General features: G+C 36.0%; 6 protein-coding genes across 8 annotated transcripts in view; 1 reads left to right on the plus strand and 5 right to left on the minus strand.

The window, feature by feature from the left end:
• The window catches only part of stan (Protocadherin-like wing polarity protein stan), a 219,639-nt gene extending 200,586 nt beyond the window's left edge, over positions 1 to 19,053 (minus strand). For all 3 annotated transcript variants that reach the window (XM_034968852.2, XM_069498934.1, XM_069498933.1), the window contains exons 1-2: positions 18,886 to 19,053; positions 1,437 to 1,485 (exon numbers count right to left, since the gene is read on the minus strand). The gene's annotated coding sequence lies outside the window, so the exon portion shown is untranslated. The remainder of the gene's footprint in view (positions 1 to 1,436; positions 1,486 to 18,885) is intronic.
• Positions 1 to 21,678, plus strand: part of LOC117982110 (calcyphosin-like protein) — a 59,968-nt gene that overhangs the window by 19,656 nt on the left and 18,634 nt on the right. The window lies entirely within an intron of this gene.
• On the minus strand, positions 4,848 to 6,637 carry LOC138402341 (uncharacterized). The gene has a single exon (XM_069498572.1). It carries the CDS (start codon positions 6,562 to 6,564, stop codon positions 4,879 to 4,881), a length of 1,686 nt encoding a protein of 561 aa, XP_069354673.1. The 5' UTR covers positions 6,565 to 6,637; the 3' UTR covers positions 4,848 to 4,878.
• Positions 6,681 to 8,877, minus strand: LOC138402375 (uncharacterized). The gene has a single exon (XM_069498657.1). The coding sequence runs from the start codon at positions 8,784 to 8,786 to the stop codon at positions 6,681 to 6,683; it is 2,106 nt and encodes a 701-aa protein (XP_069354758.1). The 5' UTR covers positions 8,787 to 8,877.
• On the minus strand, positions 12,136 to 15,504 carry LOC138402376 (uncharacterized). The gene has a single exon (XM_069498658.1). The coding sequence runs from the start codon at positions 15,310 to 15,312 to the stop codon at positions 12,136 to 12,138; it is 3,177 nt and encodes a 1,058-aa protein (XP_069354759.1). The 5' UTR covers positions 15,313 to 15,504.
• On the minus strand, positions 20,508 to 21,475 carry LOC117982112 (18S rRNA aminocarboxypropyltransferase). The gene has a single exon (XM_034968405.2). It carries the CDS (start codon positions 21,295 to 21,297, stop codon positions 20,572 to 20,574), a length of 726 nt encoding a protein of 241 aa, XP_034824296.1. The 5' UTR covers positions 21,298 to 21,475; the 3' UTR covers positions 20,508 to 20,571.

A 21,678-nucleotide genomic window follows, 5' to 3' on the forward strand; every position in this document is an offset into this window, starting at 1 on the left:
TCCGTTTCGACAAGACTATGAATATGAATTTTCACCGAGTACAATCCATTAATCAGCGAATCGGCGAAGTGTCACTAATCAACCTTCCAGACCATTCCAGATTCAATTTTAATAAGGATCAAGCCAGCATTAATATTCCCCGCGGAAATTATTCAAATGCGATTTCGAAATAAAGGATAGTAGGGGGTGGACATGTAGCAGACTCCACTGATGTGACGCTTTATTCAAAACAGTTCATGTTTACGTAAATGAGTATGAGATGACGGGATAGTAATTGAGTTTTACAGTTAATGTTTTATACAGTATTTTTATTTACTGAGAGATAGGCTTGCGGATGACGACAATCATGCCTGATAGACAGAGCAATGATGAGGTCTATATAGGTTGGAGCGCGCTTGCCTAGAAGTTACCTATTCACTCTTGCCTTGAAGGTATTCAAGTTATACTTGGCAGGAAACACTACTATTTTATTACTAAATAAATTTTAAGGTATATTTTAGATAGGCAAGAAACACAGGACAAGGCACTTGACATGATAATAATACTAGAAGTAGAAGATCAACTATCAAAGTTGTAATACCTATAAAGAATAATTGTTCAAGTAATTTTTTTAAATACCACTTTTTAAGACGGACTAAAAAGTAAAAAATATATATTACAGTTAGCTATTGCGGCTAATTCTCTTGTACACAATCTTTAAACTAAACTAAAATGACACGTCTAAATCTATTGCTCTCCCTTTCATAATGTTGCTTGCAAAAAAGGATAGCACTAGATTTAGGCCTGCTAATTTAGTTTAGAGATTGCGTACAAAAAATCGGCCCCAATGGCTAAGTGTAATATTTAGATTCTGATTACTTAATTTTATTAATATATCTACTTAATAAAATTTTATGATAAAAATATTGCTAGAAGTTCCGTCTGACACCCTCCTTTATACCATTTCCCCTCTGACGAAGTTTGCGAGAGTTCTTTTGACGTGATTCGTTTGAATAACCGACAGCACCTTGTCAACTGCGGGGGAGGCTGAATTGGGGCATTTTGTATCATCTCCCGGGGGACTTTTTAGACTTGATCTTTAGGAAGGTAATCATATCTCAACCTTTTCAAAAAAGGAGGACGTTCTTTATTTGGGGCGCGCTTTGTCGTTTTTGATCTTGCCATCATATCTGAATCCAATGCCTCAACCGATTTAATCTATGCCGATTAAACCTAAAAGTAAAGACTTTTTGAACTCGAGGAACCAACTCCTCAACCCTGATGCTGTAAGGAATTGCATTCCTAAATCGTGGTGATCCCACGGGATTTTTAAAGACTCATGGGTTTAAATGTTTTTACAACATTTGGTACTGAGTTACCTTACATGCCGGGGTCGGCTTCTTTTTGAATTACGTCGAATTCAGTAGTTATCTAAGCTGAAAATTAAAATAACATACCTTGAATTAGAACTCTTCAAGGTCTAAACTTCAGTGTCACCGGAGAAATCTGTAAAGAAAAAGCTTCGTTATGGCATCGTTAGGGAAGGTTAGTGGGTAATAGCGGGATGATGGTCAAGTGTCTAGGTCTCAAGACAAGTTAGTACTTGACTGCGATTGCACCTGATGGTAAGGTAAGTGAAGATGAGTCGAGATGGAAATCGGGGTGGGGACGCCCTGCACACCCGCACAGCCACAGGTGCGAGATAGCACGGGTGACGTGAGGGTGTGCGGGGCGTCCCTTCGCCTCATACCCCGATTGCCATCTCGACCTGTCGCGTAATATACTTTGACTTTGCTTAGACTTAAGACAGAGTTATGTCTCTTGCTATAATGCTGTTTCATTTTTAGGGTTCCGTGCCCAAAGGGTAAAACAGGACCATATTACTAAGACTCTGCTATCCGTCCGTCTGTCTGTCTGTCACCAGGCTATATCTCATGAATCGTGATAGCTAGACAGTTGAAATTTTCACAGATGATGTATGGCTGTTGCCGCTATAACAACAAATACTAAAAACAGACTAAAACATATATTTAAGGGGGGCTCCAATACAACAGACATGATGATACATTTTGCCGTTTTTATGAATAATGGTACGGAACCTTTCGTGCACGAGTCTGACTCGCACTTGGCCGGTTTTTATTATTCTAAGATTGAGCAAAATCAAAGTATAGGTACCGTAAGTTCTATAGACTTTGACTTTGCTCAGACAACGCTAAATCACTTAAGGTGAGATCTATAGAGCGCACTCTGACTTAGCTAAGACTTAAGATAGAGTTAAAACGAAACAGAGCTACATATCTCTCATATAAATCTGTCTCGTTTTAACTCAATCTTAAGTCTGAGCAAAGTCAAAGTGCGCTCTATAGATCTCAGCCTTAATAGCGTTGCTTAGCCGGTAGGTAACTGCTAACTGCTAACCAGCCATGACCACCACCAGACTCCAGGAAACTATAAATTCTTAAATTGACTGTACCGGTTATTGAAGGTACACTGTAACTTCGACTTGACGAGTAAGATCGTCAAAAACTTAACTGGATAAAAACTTTGGTTTGTTACTCGTGATCTCTTCGAAAAATGCAATGTTACCGAATTAATGTATGTATGTAATGTATATACTTTATTGCATCACAAAACACAAATGACAGGTTACAAAAAGAAATCTTAAAAAGTTGGTACAAAAAGGCGGTCTTATGGCTAAATAGCGATCTCTTCCAGACAACCGAGAAAACGAACAAATGGACAATGGGAGGTGGTGTATAATAAACCTAAATACCAATAACTAAATAAACTAAACCATATAATAAGAATATAAAATACATATTATAAATACCTAATTAATTAACCTTAATTAATTGTACCTAAATCATCTCATAAGTCATAACTCATAATACATCCATTGTAGATATAGATATGTTTTCTGCGAAACTTATTTCAGCTTCTTCTTCCTTCAGAAAATCAAAGAGTTCCGACTCGACGAGATTTTTAAAAAGATATCTACGCGGATGAAGATATTAGGTAGAATATTGATATAATATAGAATTACTAGCGCGACTTCGTCCGCGTGGACTTAGGTTTTGTAAAAATCCCGTGGGAACTCTTTGATTTTTCGGGATAAACAGTAGACTATGTCACTCTCCAGGTCTATATCTATACCCATGCAAAAAATCACGTCAATCCGTAGCACCGTTGCGACGTGATTGAAGGACAAACTAACAAACCAACACACTTTCGCATTTATAATAAGGGTACTGATACTATGTTTAAGGATGTTGTAGTGGTATAATATTTATGCATAACAGGAAAAAAATCCTTAAATTTGATGCAAAAAAGATGATTTGAGGAGAAAAAGCTAACCTTCAAAAAGAAAGATGGGCCGATAGGTCAAAAACACAATATTATTCGGGTCCAAAAGCCCAGATCAATATTGAGTGCATGCGGTACCGCGTACTGAGGGTACAAGCGGTACGTGCAAGGGTCCTCCCCTCTGAGTCATAAAGAGGGTGCCACCCTCTCACTTTTGAGGGTTTGGTCGATATGGTTTCTCTTTTGTTTTCGCACTTCAAACTAGCTGCCTCTCATTCTAATTTATAAAATAGTGCGTTGAATATTTAAGTTCATTGGATGATGACCAATAATTTGGATTTTTATTCAATTATACCTACAAGAACTTGCAAAAATCCTTTCTTAGCGGATTCGTACGTCATAATAGAGTCCGATCCGTCCCGTAGTTTGAGCTGTGCGTTGATAGATCAGTCAGTCAGTCACCTTTTACATTTATATATTTAGAGATACTAGCTTATTCCCGCGACTTACATTCGCATGGACTTTGGTTTTTTAAAAATCCCGTTGGAATTTCTCAAAACCTACCTATACTCTACCTAATGATGCGCTTACATTGTCAATTTTTTAAACAATTGTTGCTCGGCAACACTTATGGATCAATCTGGAGTCACACGAGTAGATATTATAGACCAGAGGGGAAGCTTCACAGTAGCTCACGCACACCACGACGTGCCACGGACGCTCCGTGCGCCCAGTTAGGCGGCAAACGGAGCGTCCGTTACACGTTGTGGTGTGCGTGAGCTGCGCTAGAGTCAGTGATCCTACAGCCAGCCGCTAGTATGAAGCTTCCCCTCTGGTCTATATATTATCTACTCGTGTGCTGGAGTGGAGCAATCTAGAGCAATTATTTCGCATAACATAGCTGAAATTTTCAGGTATTGCTGGGTAATTGCAGTAAATTGCTTCATGTTGTCGTGACTTCATAATTGCCTAAATTGCCTTGAATTGCGGAATTTGAATTGCCCGAGTAAGCGTAAGTAGGTACAGTACGCGGCCGAAAGTAATGTACATCGGCCTTTAGAATGACATTTCGGCTTTGTAGAGCGTTGTCTCAGTCACACATACCTATTTGACGTTTTGTCGGTCTCAGCGACAGAGACAGTGCTCTACAAATTTGCTATCTCCTTCTAATAAAGGTTGATGGACATTACTTTCGGACGCGTACTTTACTAACTTACTATTCATATACTATTACTAGCAAAATCTCAAGTTTATAGATACAGTGATTCGAGCTGTACCTATGAATGTGTCAGTCAGTTTTTCTTTTATATAAAAGGAAAAACTCACTGACAGATTTTTAGATGAGTCTAGATTTTTAGATTTTTTATAAATGCTTGTAATATATATACTCAAAGTGCAAGGCACTGGCTAGTGGTTGATTATTATCGTATTAACCGGGCTTATGCATTATCCCCATACTGCTCTGAGTCTACCCCCGAAATAATGATTTCGGTCATTGAACTACCTCTACGGAGCTTGTCTAAATCAGAACCCTTTTTAGCTCGTGAATTAAAGCGTAATTTACAACGTAAAATTTTATTCTCAAGAATACAACGTTCATCCAGTGCAGAAAAAGCAACACATACAAGCTCGGCATATTTCCATACATAATATACAAGGACTCCACACAATTGCCGCCAGTAAGAACAAACAAATATCTAGAAACTGCTTCCAGGCGTAGACTAGAGACAGAAAGTGTTGGTAAAACCACGGGCATCTTTCGTAAACTGATAGAAAAGGCTTCTTTCTCAAAGATCCCATATAAAGACTGCAGTTGAAGTCAAAACGTTCACGTTCACGCTTTGGCTTTGGTCTCATTTTCTTTTTTTTCAGTAACCTCCGCTTTGGATCATTGCTAGCAATGTGCACTAAATAGTTTGCCACCGGATAACTTCCTAATTTACGTCTTATTTTCGTTAGACCCTTCATGGCTAAGCATCTTAACCTTATTCTTCTTAGTGTCGCGGTTAAACCGGTATCGTGGTACGTCGACTTGAGAAATTTAGGTACGAGCTTTGGATTCTCTTCTAAAATTCGAAGTGTCTGAATAGCATGTTTGGGATCTCGTGCACATCTGGCGATATTACATAATAAGTTAGCTGTAGCTGTTATCCCCAGTTTTCCTACATCTAATACTGATTCGGCGAATAAAACTCCATCAGGAGCTTTCTTGTCAATTTTCTTTTCCATCCTCTTCTCTTCTTTTTTACGTTTTTTCCTTCTTATCTTATCACTCTTCTCATATAATTTTAAACGGATCGCACGTTCTTCTTTTTCTTTTTCTAACTTTTTTGCTTTGAGTTTTGCCATCTCCTTTTCACAAAGGCATTTATTTTCAACATAAGCAGACAAAGCTTTTATCTTTGCAGATTCGCTATCACATACTGGACTTCCGCAGACACAGGTTTTCCATTTGTGACGTGTAATTGGTGTTTTCATATTTTTTACCTTTTTAGCACAAACTGAGCTGCCACATATGCATGGCTTTCCTGTAAGCTTACGAATTTTTGGGTCTTTGTCCGTCATTCGGCCACGACGCCAAGGACAGATTTTTTCTTGACTTATCATAATTTTCATGATTGAACGTATTCTATTTTCCTTACTTTTTGTATTTGATTTGATAATATCATCAATAACTGCACGTTTATTTAAAATTTTACGCATATTTGGATCCATTTTTACTTCAATTACTGGCTTACATTTTGTCTTTAATTTGGGAACATTATGAATAACTTCATTTCTATTTAATATTTCGTAGGTTCCTGCATCAACTTGCATTTCGAATAATGGCTTCTCTGCATTCATAGCGCAGCGCATCTTGTCTCTTATTTTGCTCATTATTTTTTCTGCACTGCAACAGGGTGACCTTATTTTGTTCAGAATTTTTTGATTGAAGAGTTGGTCTCCTGCTGCTTTATGAAATTCTTCTTTAGTAATTTTGGTCCGACAAGGGCGACAGTAATTAGATGATTTGATTAGCCGATCAGATTTTGTACCTGATGAAAATCGGTTGTGCTTAGAGTTTTGAAGACTTTTAACATTCGTTTTATCACTTTTAGTCATCGTAGTATCCAAAAAACGTACTCTTATAGGAGACGAACTATCTTTGTTCTTCCTATTTTTTTCTTTTTTATTCTTTTTATTTTTATTAATATTTAATGCCGTAGGTTTAGTATTTTGTTTCTTATGTAATAATTTTACTAAACAAGAACATTGCATGTCTTTATGTTTGTGTTTACTCATAACCTGCTTTTTAGTGTTTGATTTCTTGTTTAACAGTTTTGATTTTGTCAATTTTTTATTATTTACATTAACAGATATCCTAGGAGGCCATTGTTCAGTATCACCACTTTGATAAATCAGGTTGCAAGGACATGTTTGGCTACATTTTTTCGGTTTAATATTAAGTACCAATTGATTTGGTATTGCTTGGCGTTCACTCTTGGAAGATTTAATTGCATCAAGCAAGACTTTGGATGAAATATTCTCGCACACCATCTGATAAAAGTTTTAATTTCAAGAAAACTTTTATTGGGCGGGCCTTTTGTCTGAATTATAGGTTGTTTGTTCTGTAAATATTTTTCACTTTTTTTTCGAGTTAGTCTTTTACTATAATTTGTTAGCGTTGATTCTTTTAGTTTATTATATTTATTTTCTAGAGGAAATACTGTTCTACTAACTGTTTTATTAAATTTTTCAGGTCTATATGGTAGAATAGTTTTCATGTCTTCAGGTGAAAAAGTTTCACCGTTTTGACAGAAGGAAATATTACATGGTGCATTTAAATGTCTATTTTTTTTCAAATATTTTTCATTCATTTTCGTAGCTACTGATTTTACTCCAGTATGTTTATCTTTTGATAAAATTTTAGGATTATGCTGTACAGCTACTCTTCTTACTTCGAAATTTTGAGGAAATTGAATCATAGATTGCATATTTTGCTTCTTCTTCTCGGAAGACGACTTACTTTGAAGTTTCAAAGTACAAAAACATCTCTTCAAAATATTTTCTGCATCTTCAGGTTTGTTTTTTGTTTTGGTTTTACCATATTTAGATGCACTACTTTGTAACCGTATTGTATTAGTATTTTTTTGTTCATGATGATAAATATTTTTATGATCTTTTACTTTTATTTTTTTATGTTCTTTATTTTTTTTATTATAACCATGTTCTAAATATTTCAGGTTGTCACTTGATAGTGGTAAATTTTCTTTACAAAATTCAATATTAAAGCTAAAATTAGATCCAATTCTAACAGCTTGTTTGTTAAAAATATTAGTAAACCTAGGTATTTCAACAATTTCTGGTCGGTTGATATTATATATAGGAACCACTGCATTTTTTTCAATAATACTTGCTTGAGATCTTTGGGATTTCATATTAATACGTTGTTTTATACCAACCGTTTTGTGAGATATAGTGTTAGATTGAGTATCAGTATATTGCGTATTATGTTTCCTGTCTCTCATTTCTATCCTTTTTGCCCATTCATGTGGATCAATCTCACCTGGCACGCAAAAAAATGGTTCACATTCAAATGGACTCAGATCGTATGTTTCCATGGGTAATTTCCTTGTAGCGGTACTTTTGTTTTCATTGGATATGTATCGCTCTTTAGACTCATCTATCTGTTTATCTACTGCTATAGGAATTTTATTTAACTGCGTTTTTTGCAGCTTTAAAGTACAAAAACATCTTTTCAAAAAAATACCCATAGAAGAGCCACGCGATACGTTTTTTGGAGATGATGATTGTAACGCTCGGCTCCAGAGTTTATTTTCCTTAAAATTACTGTTCGCTGCTTTATTTTTGAACTGATGCTTAGTTTTGTGTGGTTTAGGCAATTCAGATACACTTTTATAATTAGGATTATTTGTTTTAGTAAACTCTATATCAAAGTTAAAATTTGAACTTATACGAACGGCTTGTCTATTGTTATTGTTACCAGTTTTATGTTCGTGTATTTCTTTACTCTTTATTTGGTGTAACTGTTTAGATGAAATCTTATTATTTTTGGCATCCTTTCCTTTCTTTATTATAGTGGCAACATTTTTCTTCTGTAAGTCTTCCATTGTTGTTCCAAATGTGTTTTTCTGTGATTCTATCATTATTGTTCCAAGTTTCTTATGCCTTTTTTTAATTTTTTCCAAACATAAGACAGGATTACATTCACCAGGTACGCAAACGTTTGGTGCACATTCATAAGGTAACAAGTTTGACACTGGGTGTATAATTATTTTGTGTACATCAGTTGCAGTACTTGCATGTATTGTTTTTACGGGTAAAGGTGGTTTTGTTTTAGATTTATTCAGGGACAAAGTACAAAAACACCTATCGTTTGGTAGAAACCCTGTCATTGTTGATTGTGTTCTCATTATCGGACTCACGAACTGAGTTTCGTTTGCATTCATAATTTTTTTATTAAACTGCGTTTGATTTGTGTTTATTTTAGCACCATAGTTCATTTGATTCGCATAATTTTTTATTTTACTTCTTACATGGTTTTTTGATCGATCATCACGATGATCATTATGATAATGATCCTTTTTAGGATGTTTTTGCAATTCAAATCTATCATGATGTTTATCTTTGAAAAATTCAATATTAAAACTAACAGTAGAACCGATTCTTACTGATTGTTTAGATTGTTCGACTTTACCTATATCGTGATATATATGAGGAATTTGTTTTACATGTCGATTTAATGTTTTAGTTGTTTTAGACTGGCTTTTTGGCTTACCTTTTTTAGAGTCTATATCAGGATTTACATTATGTGGAGTTTGTTTAACACGTTGATATAATTTTTTACTCTGTATAGATTGGCTTTTTGTTTTAAGTTTTTTAGGGCCCGTTACACTATACGCAGATACTTTATTGGGAGATGAAGTTGATACACCAAATTCTCGATTAAGTACATTTTTATGTCGTAACTTAATTAGACTATCACATTCATACGGATCACATTGATATGGTATACAAGTATTAGGCTCACATTCATAGGGCAGTAATGCATTTATGAGCAAGTTCTTTTTTTCTACAGTCATCACACTTTTTGTACTGGTGTGTTTGAAAATCGGATCATCATCAATTTCTTTCCTTTTGCTTTTGTGGTTGTAGTTATTATTCTCGTTTAGTTTCAATGTGCAAAAACATCGTTTTATAAGATTATTTATACCATTGCCACGATCTTTTACTTTTTTTTTGTGTACCTGTGATGATTGGGAAATATACGAAGGGGAAAATGTTTTCGTCGAACGTATTTTTACTCTTTTCTTTTTATCGGTATCTTTCACTGATTTCGCTTGGTGAGTTTCAGATTTTTGGTTAAAATTATTTATTGCCAATGGATGGTCCTTGAAAAATTCAATATCAAAGCTAAATTTCGATCCGATTCGTACAACATTTCTATCTGGGCTCCACGAAGCTGCATTTGGCTTTTTAATGCTTGTTGTTGTTTCTATTTTATGGCCCTTTATTCTGCGATGCGAAATGTTCTGATTATCTTTACGTTTCATTAATATTTTAACATTTTTCTTGTCAGTATTTACACTACCAGTAGAAATAGATTGAGTTTTAAGAGTGTCAACAGCAGTTGCTTTTGAATTCTCATTTTTATATTTTCTCATAATTTTTTCACATATATGTGGATCACATTCACCAGGTACACATATACCTGGCTTACATTCATATAGCTCTAATTTTGGTTTGTCTTTTATTTTACGAGTATTTATCTTTTTGTCTTGGGTTTCTTTAGGCTTTACATTTGTCAAAGTGTTGTTCAATGTTGGTTTCAGTTTTTTCAAAACGCAAAAACACCTTTTTACGAATGAAGGTGAATTTCTATTTCTTTCTGGTTTAAATGCTTCATTTGTATTTTTAGACTTATATAATTGGGCTGTGCAAAAACAACGCTTTATAAAAGAATTTGTCAACGTAGAAGCATGCTGGGCAATATTTCCAAACTGTGATTGTTTGTTTCGCAAATTTCTTTTATCTTGAGTATAAGTATCTGTATGTTTTTTTAAATTAGGTGATAGTTTTTTTGAATTTTTCTTTTCTTTTGGCTCTTTTCTAACATAGGTGTGCATGTGATGTGGGTGCGATGGTCCATCTTTAAAAAATTCAATGTTGAAGCTGAAATTTGAGCCTACGCGAACTGCTTCGCGTAATGGTTTTGAATAGCTAAACTTGGAATAGTTTTTTCCATCTTTCACTGAATTCGTTACATTTTTGGGTTTCACACCTACCGCACGACTTCTGTGAATATTATTTTTTTGCTTATCTGTGTTCATACTCGATATTGACTTTGCCTCGTGGATTATTGTGTTTATTCCAACTTCTTCTTTTTGATAACTTCTCTTTTTGATTTTTTCTAAACACTGGTATGGATTACATTGCCCAGGAATACATACATTAGGCTCACACTCATACGGTTTTAGTGAGTGTGTTAATTTTAAAGGCTTTACCTTTTTCGTATTCTGTCCTCTACTCATTGTCTTTTTTTTACTCAATTCGCTAGATGGTATCACGGGTAGCTGCTTTTCCAATTTTTCTTTATGCAATCTTCCTTTCTTTTGTAATTTTAAGGTGCAAAAACATCGTTTTATACATGGCTTGGTCAAAGATTCTCTGTTACTGGTTTTTACCGAAGATTGTAACTGCGTATCGGGGTTTCTTTTCATTTTACCTGTGCCTTTACATTTAGAAGACTGTTTTACACGTTTTGCTAAATTTGTGTCCGAAGAGAATTTCGGTGAAATTTCATTTTTATGCGTAGTAAATAAATTCTTTGAGAATTCAATGTGGAAACTGAAACTAGACCCTAAACGAACAGCCTGTTTTTGATTATTCTTGGCCATTTTTTTACAAACTAAGGAGTTTTCTCTTAAAACTTGGGGACTTTCTGATTTTTTCATCAATGTCTGCTGTTTATGTTCCTTGGATATAGACAAAGTTTGATTAGTGGAGTCACTAATTGAATGGGATGAGTACCTTGTACCAGATTTTTTTGCAGAACTTTTTATCAATCTTTCCGCGATTACTTTTTGACATTCATATGGATTACATTCGCCTGGAGTACAAACCCCAGGTTCACACTCGTATGGCAAAAGTTTTAGTTTCTTCCTTTGGACAGATTCACTATATTTGTGTTCTTTATTGTTTCCTCTAAGTTCTACTTTTAAATTCATTGTGCAAAAAGATCGTCGAAAGTAACGGGTTAGACTAGTAAGACGGGTTTCATGTACATGTGAAGACAATGAGAAGTTCTTGGCTAAACCTCTTGTATCAACAACGCCCTCGACAAATTTTTCCATTGGCTTGACACACTGTTGGGAATAAATTCTATAAGTTTCTGTACATTGTTGTGACATTTTAAACATTTGCTTTTCCGCATGAACATCCGACTTTACTTGTAGCGGTGCCCATGTATTATTTGTTTTGTAATCATTTATGTTTTCTTTAAGTTGTACGGCCAACAAAGTATTATTGAGTTGATGTTTGTTAAAATTTCTGTTAAAACTATTACAATGGCGTATTTTATATTTGTTATGTGGAACATCTTGTGTATATCTAACCATTGCCCTGTTCACCATAAAAACTCTCTGAGGTTGAAAAAGCAGTCTTCCGCTTGAAGAGATTTGCTTCTTAGAATATTGCTGTTTCCACTTTTTCTGTAGGTTTAATGTACAGAAACATCTTTTTAATAGAGGACCTACTACGGAACCCTTATCACTTTTCTTTGACTCTTGAACTTGTGTTTCCACTTGAGCAACATTTAAATTATTCATTTTAATTCCCTTATTCATTGATCGTTTACAAGTATCGGCTTTGATTTTTTTTTTCTGTAGGATACACTTGTTTAATTTCTTGAGTAGGTGACATGCTTTTATGAAATTCTATATCGAAACTGAAAGTCGAACCTATTTTAACAGCTTGTCGTGATTTAGCACTAGAATTATATTTAGTTACATCATTCATTTTACTATTAATCTCAGCGTGTTTCTTCGGCTTTTGAGTTTTGGCTAATACCTTCCGTTCTTTGTGCCTCGGTTTATATTGAACTTGTGCAGTCTTCAATTTTTTTACTGGGTATGTATTGCCACTAGAGCTTGATCTTGTTTTTGACCAACCTGTGGTCAACCCAACTTCTTTAAGACGTTTATTACGTTTATTTATTCTTTCTAAACATACATAAGGGTCACATTCTCCAGGAATACACGTAAATGGTTCGCATTCATAAGGTTCTAACAGTGTTTTATGGCGATCTGTATTCCAATCAACTTCTTTTTGACGTTTTTTTCGCATATTTATTCGTTCTAAACAGGCATAACGATCGCAAGCTCCAGGAATACATGTATATGGTTCGCATTCATAAGGTTCTAATGTTTTAGAATATTTTAATTTAGTTTTCGTGCCCTTGTTTGCAGTATCCATTTGTTTTGGCTCCAAAGTTTCTGAACTTGTTGTTAAGGTTTTCTTGCTAACATTTTTCATAATATCTTTTTTTTGTAATGCTAGTGTACAAAAACATCTTCTAAGAGGAGTACCAATGCGTGCACGCTCTTTCTTAATCATCCGCGTTGGGGTATTTCTATGTGCATTTCCTAAATTTCCTTGATATCCACGGTTTCTTAGCTTCACTTTTCGATATTCTTTCTGTTTCGGTTTTATTGACAAGCTTTTTATTTCCGATGCTGGTGGTGGTCTTATTGATTTTTCGTAATAAGGACTGTCTGTATAAAATTTTACATTAAAACTAAATGATGATCCAATACGCACTGCCTGTCTATGAGAATTTCTGATTGCGTTTCCTCGTCTGATCCGTTGTTTTGCAACTACCTGTTTAGAAGCTTTACCTCGATAACCGATAGCCTTTGATTTGCTTTTTTTTGCTTTTGCGGGTTTGTAAGATCTTGACGTAAAACTGGCGGTAGATTTTGTTTTTCGTGCTTGAGTACTTGAGTTCCTGCTTTTAGCCTCTCGTATATTGATTAAATTCATACATTGATAAGGATCACACTGGCCTGGTAAACACACACCAGGTTCACATTCATAGGGAAGAAGGTTTGATTTTGTACGCATTTTTTTGCCCTCCTTTCGTTTATTATCAGTGTTTGTTTGGACTTCATTTAATATAAATGCTGTGGCAGAGTTTAAAGTTAGCGTAGATTTTTCAGTAGTCAAAACATTTTTAGTAACTGGGTGCCTGATTTTCGATTTATTTGCTTTAGCTCTTAATTTCAATGTACAAAAACAGCGCTTTAAAGCATGCCCACCAGCTTGAGTATCTTTCAATGATTTTTGAAATTCTATTTGTGAACCCCGTTGGCGGAAATGTTTTTTTTTAGTTTTTTTATCCTTTACAGGATTTTCATATTTATAGTCGATACCTGGATGATGCTTCGTATCTCTATAGGACTGTACTGGTATTCTTTGACCTGGTTTATCTTTATAAAATTCAATATTAAAACTAAAAGAGGATCCGATACGGGCCGCTTGACCTTGACTTGACTTTCTTTCCAAAGAACTATTTTCTAATTTAGCTTTCTTGACAGGATAGCTTGCTTTCATGTTTTTGACACTTATTTTTTCTGGTGTTGTTTTGACTGGTATTATTTTTAGTACACTGGTTTTAATTCCTTTTTTACTAGCCACATTAGTTACTCCTACTTTTTGTCTCTTGCTTAGGGTTTTAGGGTTCAAACCTACACGTGATCCCTTGATTCCCTGCGTTTGTTGCGCTCGCAAAACAGGCTTGTCTGTTTCAACAGTTTTAGCTTTGGCAAATTTTCGGGCTTGAATTTTATAATTAGATAGACGCAATGATTCTCCGGCTTTTCGCTCTTGTGTCTTAACATTATAACTCATACCTTGGTGGTGGAAATTTTTCCGATTTAATTTTGTTTGCTTTAATTTTATGAAACATTCTTCAGGAACGCAAATTTCTTCGATACATTCGGGCTCACATTCCCAATCTTTCAAAATTTGTTTTCTTCTTAGTTCTTCCTTAACTTTACTAATAGAATCTTTTTCAACTTGAGAAACAAGTTCATTTTCAGGGTCAAATTGCCATTCAGTATTACTATTTATTTGTTTTATTTTTTGAGCACCAGTTCTTACTTTGGATGCTAATTTATTCTTTGCCTGATTGAATTTCTCCATCGACAATTTTGTCTGAAGTTCTATTTTTTCTTGAATTCGTGTTTGCGATTCTTTGAATTTAGAAATTCCTTCTGATATTTTTTCTTTCATACGTGTTTTTGAGTCCATTAAGTTTTGATACGACGTACGTACAATATCACCAATTCGTTTACGTTTTTGGTTTATTTCTTCATCAGGCTGTAACTCAAAAAGTGATACAGGAGGTCTCTGGTGCATTTTTTTATAAATAGCTTTTGATTGTTTTTTAATCAGTTTAAAAGTGCAAGTACATGGATCGGATCTGATGTGTTTTGTCTTAAATGGCATTCCTTTTTTCCTTCGATAGCTATCTCTTAATCTTCTTTGTCTTGCGAGATATTCCTCCGCACCGGCATAAGTTCCATGCTGTCTGTGTTTGTGTTCGTGAATTTTTATTTTAGAAGAGCAACTACAGCAGCTACAACATTCATTCAGCTCCTTCGATCCCATTGCACCTCTGTCCACCATATTCACTAATTCAAACACAGCTCCGCTACTTTTTTCTGTATCATCTAGCTCTCTTACGGACACTTTCTTTCTTGGATTGTAATCTCCTTTCGTACTAAAACTGAGGGTACTGTCAGAAACTAACTGCGCTCTAATATCATCGTAAACTGCTCTGGTTCGTACTAGTCTTTCAAGAAGCTTGCGCTCTCTGAGCGGAATGTACTTTCCATAATAAAGACGATCTATCCGCGACCCTAGATCAATAACTCTCCGTAAAGGTGGATGATCAGATTCACTTTTATAGACACAGGTGGTACAGGAGCAGCTCCCGCCACCGCTGCGCGGGTTGTGCCCAGTCTTCATATTCTGTTGCTTTTTCTACACACAAAATATTACAAAATCAGCTTATTCTTCAATAGAAGATAATTGTACAGTGTATACCACACGAGTGAATATAGGACATGCCACAGCTTCGATACACCTGGAACCCCAAATACAATTTAGGATAATGCAATTAAGTAAGCCTTGGTTAAAAAGGATCTGATCTTCATCGTGCGCAGTGGGTGATATATCGGGAGCCACGAAATGATGCGTTGCGGCCCACGGGCGGGCGTATCTGTTCCATCGCGCTATTGGTTTATCAGTCAACCTTTAGTTTCCCGCGCTACAGGAAAGTCTGTAGCGCGGAAACTAAAGACTAAAGGCTGACTGACTGACTGATATCTATCAACTCACAGCTCAAACTACTAGACGGATCGGACTGAAATTTGGTATGCAGATAGCTATTATGACGTAGATATCCGCTAAGAGATGATTATTGAAAATTCAATCTCTAAAGGGTTTTTTTTACCCCTTTAGAGATTGAATTTTAAATTTTAAATAGGGATTTGAAATTAGAGTGGGTAGTCCACGCGGACGAAGTCGCGAACGCAAGCTAGAGCAGTTTAAAATGAAATATATTTATTTAATGTACAACTTATGTCAAGAGTGAAGGATTTCGTAAAGCAGATTTACCTATATACCCAATACCCATGCGCAGTTTCATAGTGTCATGTCGTCTAGAGCTCTTTTTATCCGTGGCCAATGGGCCTAAGGCGCCATCTCCAAACGCGAGAGAATCGCAACGAGTCCCATCTACGGTCGGCGATAGTATCCTGTGGAGATAGGTCTATAAAGAGTCGTATCGAATTTGGTGGCACGGCTAGACTATCGCCGCGATTCTCTCGACCGTGAAGATGGCGCCAGCCAGAGAGAACTAGAGTGAGAGAACTCTTGGTTTGATCCTGAATCGACAATATTATGACAAATGTTAAAGGTTCTTACCGGACAATAACAAGTAGAAAACACTCTGGACTACACATAACGTGTAGAGTGCTCAAGTTCAGCTAATCCATCTCGCCGGCATGTCTCTCCAACTTGCTTTGATATCGTCTCCATAAATCACAAAAATTTCTTCCTAATCTTTGCCGCAAAATTACGCAATTCAAGTTGTTGTCAAGATGTTGTCAAGTTTCAAACATTGTCATCTTTGTTTTATGACATTTGAATAAAAAAAAACGGCCAAGTGCGAGTCAGGCTCGCGCAACGAGGGTTCCGTAATCAAATCGTATTTTTTCGACATTTTGCACGATAATTCAAAAACTATGATGCATAAAAATAAATAAAAATCTGTTTTAGAATACACAGGTGAAGCCCTTTCATATGATACCCCCCTTGATATAGTTATCTTACTTCGAAATTGAAAATACTAATTATGAGTTCATGGCCGCAATTTAATTTTTTCTGTGTGATGTAACCACAAATTCACGGTTTTCAGATTTTTACCCGAATGTCAGCTATAAGACCTACCCAAAGAACTTCCATGTATTACTACGGTGTATTACTATGTCGATGGACCTACCTACCTGCCAAATTTCTCACCTCTCAGGCGTGCAGGTTTCCCCAGGAATCACGATGTTTTCTTTCACCGTTAAAGCAATAATTGTTATTTTATCCTATTGCTTAAAACGGAACTCCGAAAAGTTAGAGGTGCGTGCCCGAGATCGAACCTCTGACCTCCCGAAAAGAAGGCCAACGACCAACGTCCTAACCACTAGGCTATGACCGCTTCGGCTTACCTGGCTGTTTGCCATACATACCTATTACCTACCTAAAGAAAGCACACTCTTCCTTTATCCATATCGCGGGTCACTCATTGGTTTACTGTCAACAATACCATACATAAAACCAAGTGTGTTATATTTTCTCTGCCCAATACAAAGGCGACCAAGGACATTAACTTAATGATAAATAATGATATGTTAAAAGTGGAGGAGACCACCGTGTTCCTGGGAATCACGTTAGATGCAAAGCTTCAATGGAACGCCCATACCTATCTCAACACTTGCTGGAAAACTCAGCTCTGCTGCTTATGCTGTTAGAAAGATTCGACAGGTAACTGACGTGGAAACTGCAAAAATTGTGTATTTTGCCTATTTCCACAGTATTATGTCTTACGGAGTCTTGCTGTGGGGTAAAGCGGCAGATATTGGGAAAATATTCGTATTACAAAAAAGGGCAATACGTGCAATTTATAATTTAAAACCGCGCGATTCCCTACGAGAGATATTTAAGGAAATAGGTATTCTTACAGTAGTTTCCCAATATATTTACAATAATATAATTTTTGTACGACAAAACATTCACAGTTACAAAAAAATCAGTGATCTCCATGATAGGCAAACTAGAAACAAAAATAAGCTAGCTACTCCTGCGCTCCGCCTCTGGAAGGTGCGAAAGTCATTTGTGGGAATGAGTGTAATATTTTATAATAAAACTAGCTTATGCTAGCAACTTCGTCCGCGTGGACTACAAAATTTAAAAACCATATTTCACCCCCTTAGGAGTTGAATTTTCAAAAATCCTTTCTTAGCGGATGCCTACGTCATAATGGCTATCTGCATGCCAAATTTCAGCCCGATCCGTCCAGTAGTTTGAGCTGTGCGTTGATAGATCAGTCAGTCAGTCAGTCAGTCAGTCAGTCACCTTTTCCTTTTATATATATAGATTCCACAAGCAATTTTAGACTTGCCTTTACACAAGTTTAAAAAATGTGTTAAAAGTATGCTCCTAAAAAAAGCATATTATACAGTCGCAGACTATGTAAACGATAAAAAAGCTTGGATTTGACTCGCTCCAGCAATGCACGGGGTTGCAATGGCTTGTATAGTACGGTATAATAACATTGTCAATTGAAAAATTAAAAAGAGCAACCGCCGAGTTTCTTGCTGGTTCTTCTCGGTAGGAACGGCATTCCGAACCAGTGGTAAATTAAAACTAGGTACCTGACTATTCATAAGCACTTTTAAAAAGTTTACATGAATAAAAAAACATTCTATTCTATTCTATTCTATCCAAAGTGCGGTGTTTCCATAACGACGGCATCATCACTTACCATCAAGTGAGCTCGCAGATAAGTACAAAATAAACTTGCCGAATAAAAACAATGTTTTGATTTTAATTGGGCTTACTATTTAGAGTACTATCCTATTTAGATTAAAGAAATCGGTCAAGTGCAAGTCGGACTTGCACATGAAGTGTTCCGTACCATCGCACAAGAAATTTACACGGCAGCCGTTTCAAAATTTTTTATCATTTGTTGTTATAGCGGCAATAGAAATGCACATTTTGTAAAAATTTCGACTCTCTACCTATTACGGTTCACGAGATACAGCCAACTGACAGACCGACAGACGGACGGACAGCGGAGGCTTAGTATTAGTAATAGGGTCCCGTTGGCTTGGCATCCTTCGGGTTCGAAACCCTAAAAATGGCTCTAGAGTCTAGATAAGTATCATAAACCTATCAGGAAAGTCATCGTAGAGGTTAGTGACTCGTAACTCTTGTAAGACACCTGCGTGACAGGTTGCATAAAAGTAAAGCCTCCAAATAACTTACCGAAAAAAGTTTCAATGATTATTCCAGTACAGTGTTCGATACGATACACACACAGATAAACACTGCACTGTTATCTCACCACAAACACACTTGAAAAGTAAGTCATAAATAAGTTATTTCGCGAGTTATAACGAAACTCGGGACGTGAAAGTCTACACCAACGTTCGAGCGGCCGATACAAACCAAACTGGCGAACTAACTTAACGGACGGGGTACGGAGTACGGACTACGGAGGACGTAATGGAATAAGAGCCAGCGCGTGCAGACTGTCGTTATTTTATAAAAGCTGAAAGTTTCTCTGCGTATTGTCTCCAACACTGGGAGGAACGTTTGTTTGGATATTTGTTTACCTGCCAGACACCCTTAAACTTTTAAAAGTTTAAGTGTGTCTGGCAGGGGGTTGCCACGACAATAAGTGTCTGGCAATGCATGACGTGATTTCTAATAGGTACCTACTATCCTAAAGAAAATATACAAAAAATTGACTTTATACTTTGACGTAAGATTTTTTATACCTTTATTACCTGTTATCTCCCAAAGCCATCATGAACCAAACAAACGTTCCCCCCCAATGTTGGGGACAATACGCGGAGAAACTTTCAGCTTTTATAAAATAACAAAGGTCTGGCACGCACTGGCTCTCTCTCGCTCTATAAGCACGTACAAGGCCCCAACTTGGGTTTCGAAAGCTCGACAGGAGTAAATGTATTCTGTGGCTCGACATCGCTGAACTTGCAAAGTTACGCTTGTGCCACCTAGTAGCGGTTTACTTACCTTACATTACGTCTGAACTGTACTAGGTGGCGCAAGTATCAATACTTAAGTCAAGTACAAGTTCCACCATCTCTCAGAAGATGGCACTAAGAATTTGACTTAGATGTTTTTTAGTTTTGAACATTATTAATCAAAAAAAAATTATGTACTTCGTAGTACAACGAATTATTACCTCCTATGTCGATGATATTAATTCACTACATCCACGGAATTTTTTGAATCTTGAGACGAAGCTCGATATCAGCCCGGAATTTTCATGAACATCAAAACAAAATTATGAAACGTGCTTTAAATATATCTATACTAGATGGCGCGTTTTGCTATTTACTAAGTCCCACTATCTCTCAAAAGATGGCTGAGTAACCGAAATTGGTTTTAAAATAATCTAACTTATAAAGTTGTTTGTAGGGGGAAATCTCTGGAACTACAGAACCGATTTTGAAAATTCTTTTACCAGTAGAAAGCTAAATTATTCCTAAGTGACATAGGCTATAATTTTTTTTTTCAAAATTTTTCGTCTAAGTACTTATCCCTTTTTAAATCTAAAAATTGAAAAAATATATGATACGTTATACCTACCAATAATAATACCAATAATTAATTTTTAAATTATTAATATTGTAAGCACCAATTTCTAAGTACTTATCCTTGTTTACCACAGGACACTGAAAACAGCAATTTTTAGGGTTCCATACCTCAAAAGGAAAAAAGGAACCCTTATTTTATAGGATCACGTCGTTGTCTGTCTGTCCATCAGTTGAGTCTGTCAAGAAAACCAATAGCGTACTCCCTGAAGGTAGAATGATGCTTCAAACAATATTAAAATAAAAGTAATACATAAACATAAATTGTCACACATTTACATTTATTACAAATTATATTAAAAAAAAAAAAAAATTACATTATAAACACCTATTTACAAGAATCGCTTTCTGTTTCAGAGTCACTAGATGGCCACATGTTTCTTGTATCTTTTTCATTTCCCGCTGACTCTAAATATTTACTCTGCGCTTCAAGAACACTTTTACTATCTGTACAACATGCATACATATCTAAAGCTTCAGAGTTGAGTTCTAGAAACGAATGCCCCCATGAAAACTTTGATAAATAAAATTTCGCTTCCTTTTTATGTCCTGCTATATACATTGCTGCCGCTAAAGCTTCAACACAGCTGAGTTGGTATGGTTTTCCGTAGTTTATGGGATTTGCTGCGACCAAAAATGGTAGCAATCTCGGATGAGGCGACTTCATTCGACCAAATGGTGTCTCATCAATTCTAGCCCATGAACAATCTATTACAGCCAAACCATACTTTTCTATAATATCTTTATCATTTGGGCTGACACACTGTGTTCCTACCGGTGATAAAACCAGTCCTTGAAACTTTTGACCGAGTTTCAAATTCTTTATGAGGTTATGCCTTAAAAGTTTTCTGCCGGAGCATTTCTTTGGGTCGCAATGGTTTAAGTCCCACATGCTCACCACAAAAGTGGCTTCCACGCCTTCATCGTCAGAGTCTGTACTTGCTCCGCTCTCCTCCGATGATTGAACACTCAAATCTTCAAGTCTTTCCGCATAGTTCTTTTCAACGTGTTGATTGGAACGTTTCCCTCGGGCACTCTTTTTCCCTGGCGCCATTAGGTTCACAGGTTTAATTAATATCAGATTAATACTTTACTGAATATATTAAAAATGAAAGAAGCAAATCGCGCGTGTTATTATTTTAAAATAAACAAAACATTAAACAAATATTTTGCCTTCGAATTCGATATTTACTCCACAGATGACAGAGCAGACCATGCACACAGACCGATAATCTGATTTGCTCTTTGCTGATTTGCATAGAAGGTAGTGTTTCCACTTGAAAAAAAAATTACCCTAGCTTCCACTAGTTCAAACTTTGAAGTTTCCCTAGGTACCTACTCTGGTTACCGGTATTGAAGTTAATTTATAATGTTATAAAATTATAGTATCTCGTCTCTTATGCTGATGATTTCTGGCCTCTAGCGAGCTTCCAAC

This window comes from Maniola hyperantus, chromosome 5 (genome assembly GCF_902806685.2).
Source record: "Maniola hyperantus chromosome 5, iAphHyp1.2, whole genome shotgun sequence".
In the NCBI taxonomy this organism is placed as follows: Eukaryota; Metazoa; Arthropoda; class Insecta; order Lepidoptera; family Nymphalidae; genus Maniola; species Maniola hyperantus.

Excerpts from the sequence above, each read along its gene's own strand:
- LOC138402341 (XM_069498572.1), bottom strand. The coding sequence starts at position 6,564 with ATGAGTAAACACAAACATAAAGACATGCAATGTTCTTGTTTAGTAAAA.
- LOC138402375 (XM_069498657.1), bottom strand. The coding sequence starts at position 8,786 with ATGAACTATGGTGCTAAAATAAACACAAATCAAACGCAGTTTAATAAA.
- LOC138402376 (XM_069498658.1), bottom strand. The coding sequence starts at position 15,312 with ATGAAGACTGGGCACAACCCGCGCAGCGGTGGCGGGAGCTGCTCCTGT.
- LOC117982112 (XM_034968405.2), bottom strand. The coding sequence starts at position 21,297 with ATGGCGCCAGGGAAAAAGAGTGCCCGAGGGAAACGTTCCAATCAACAC.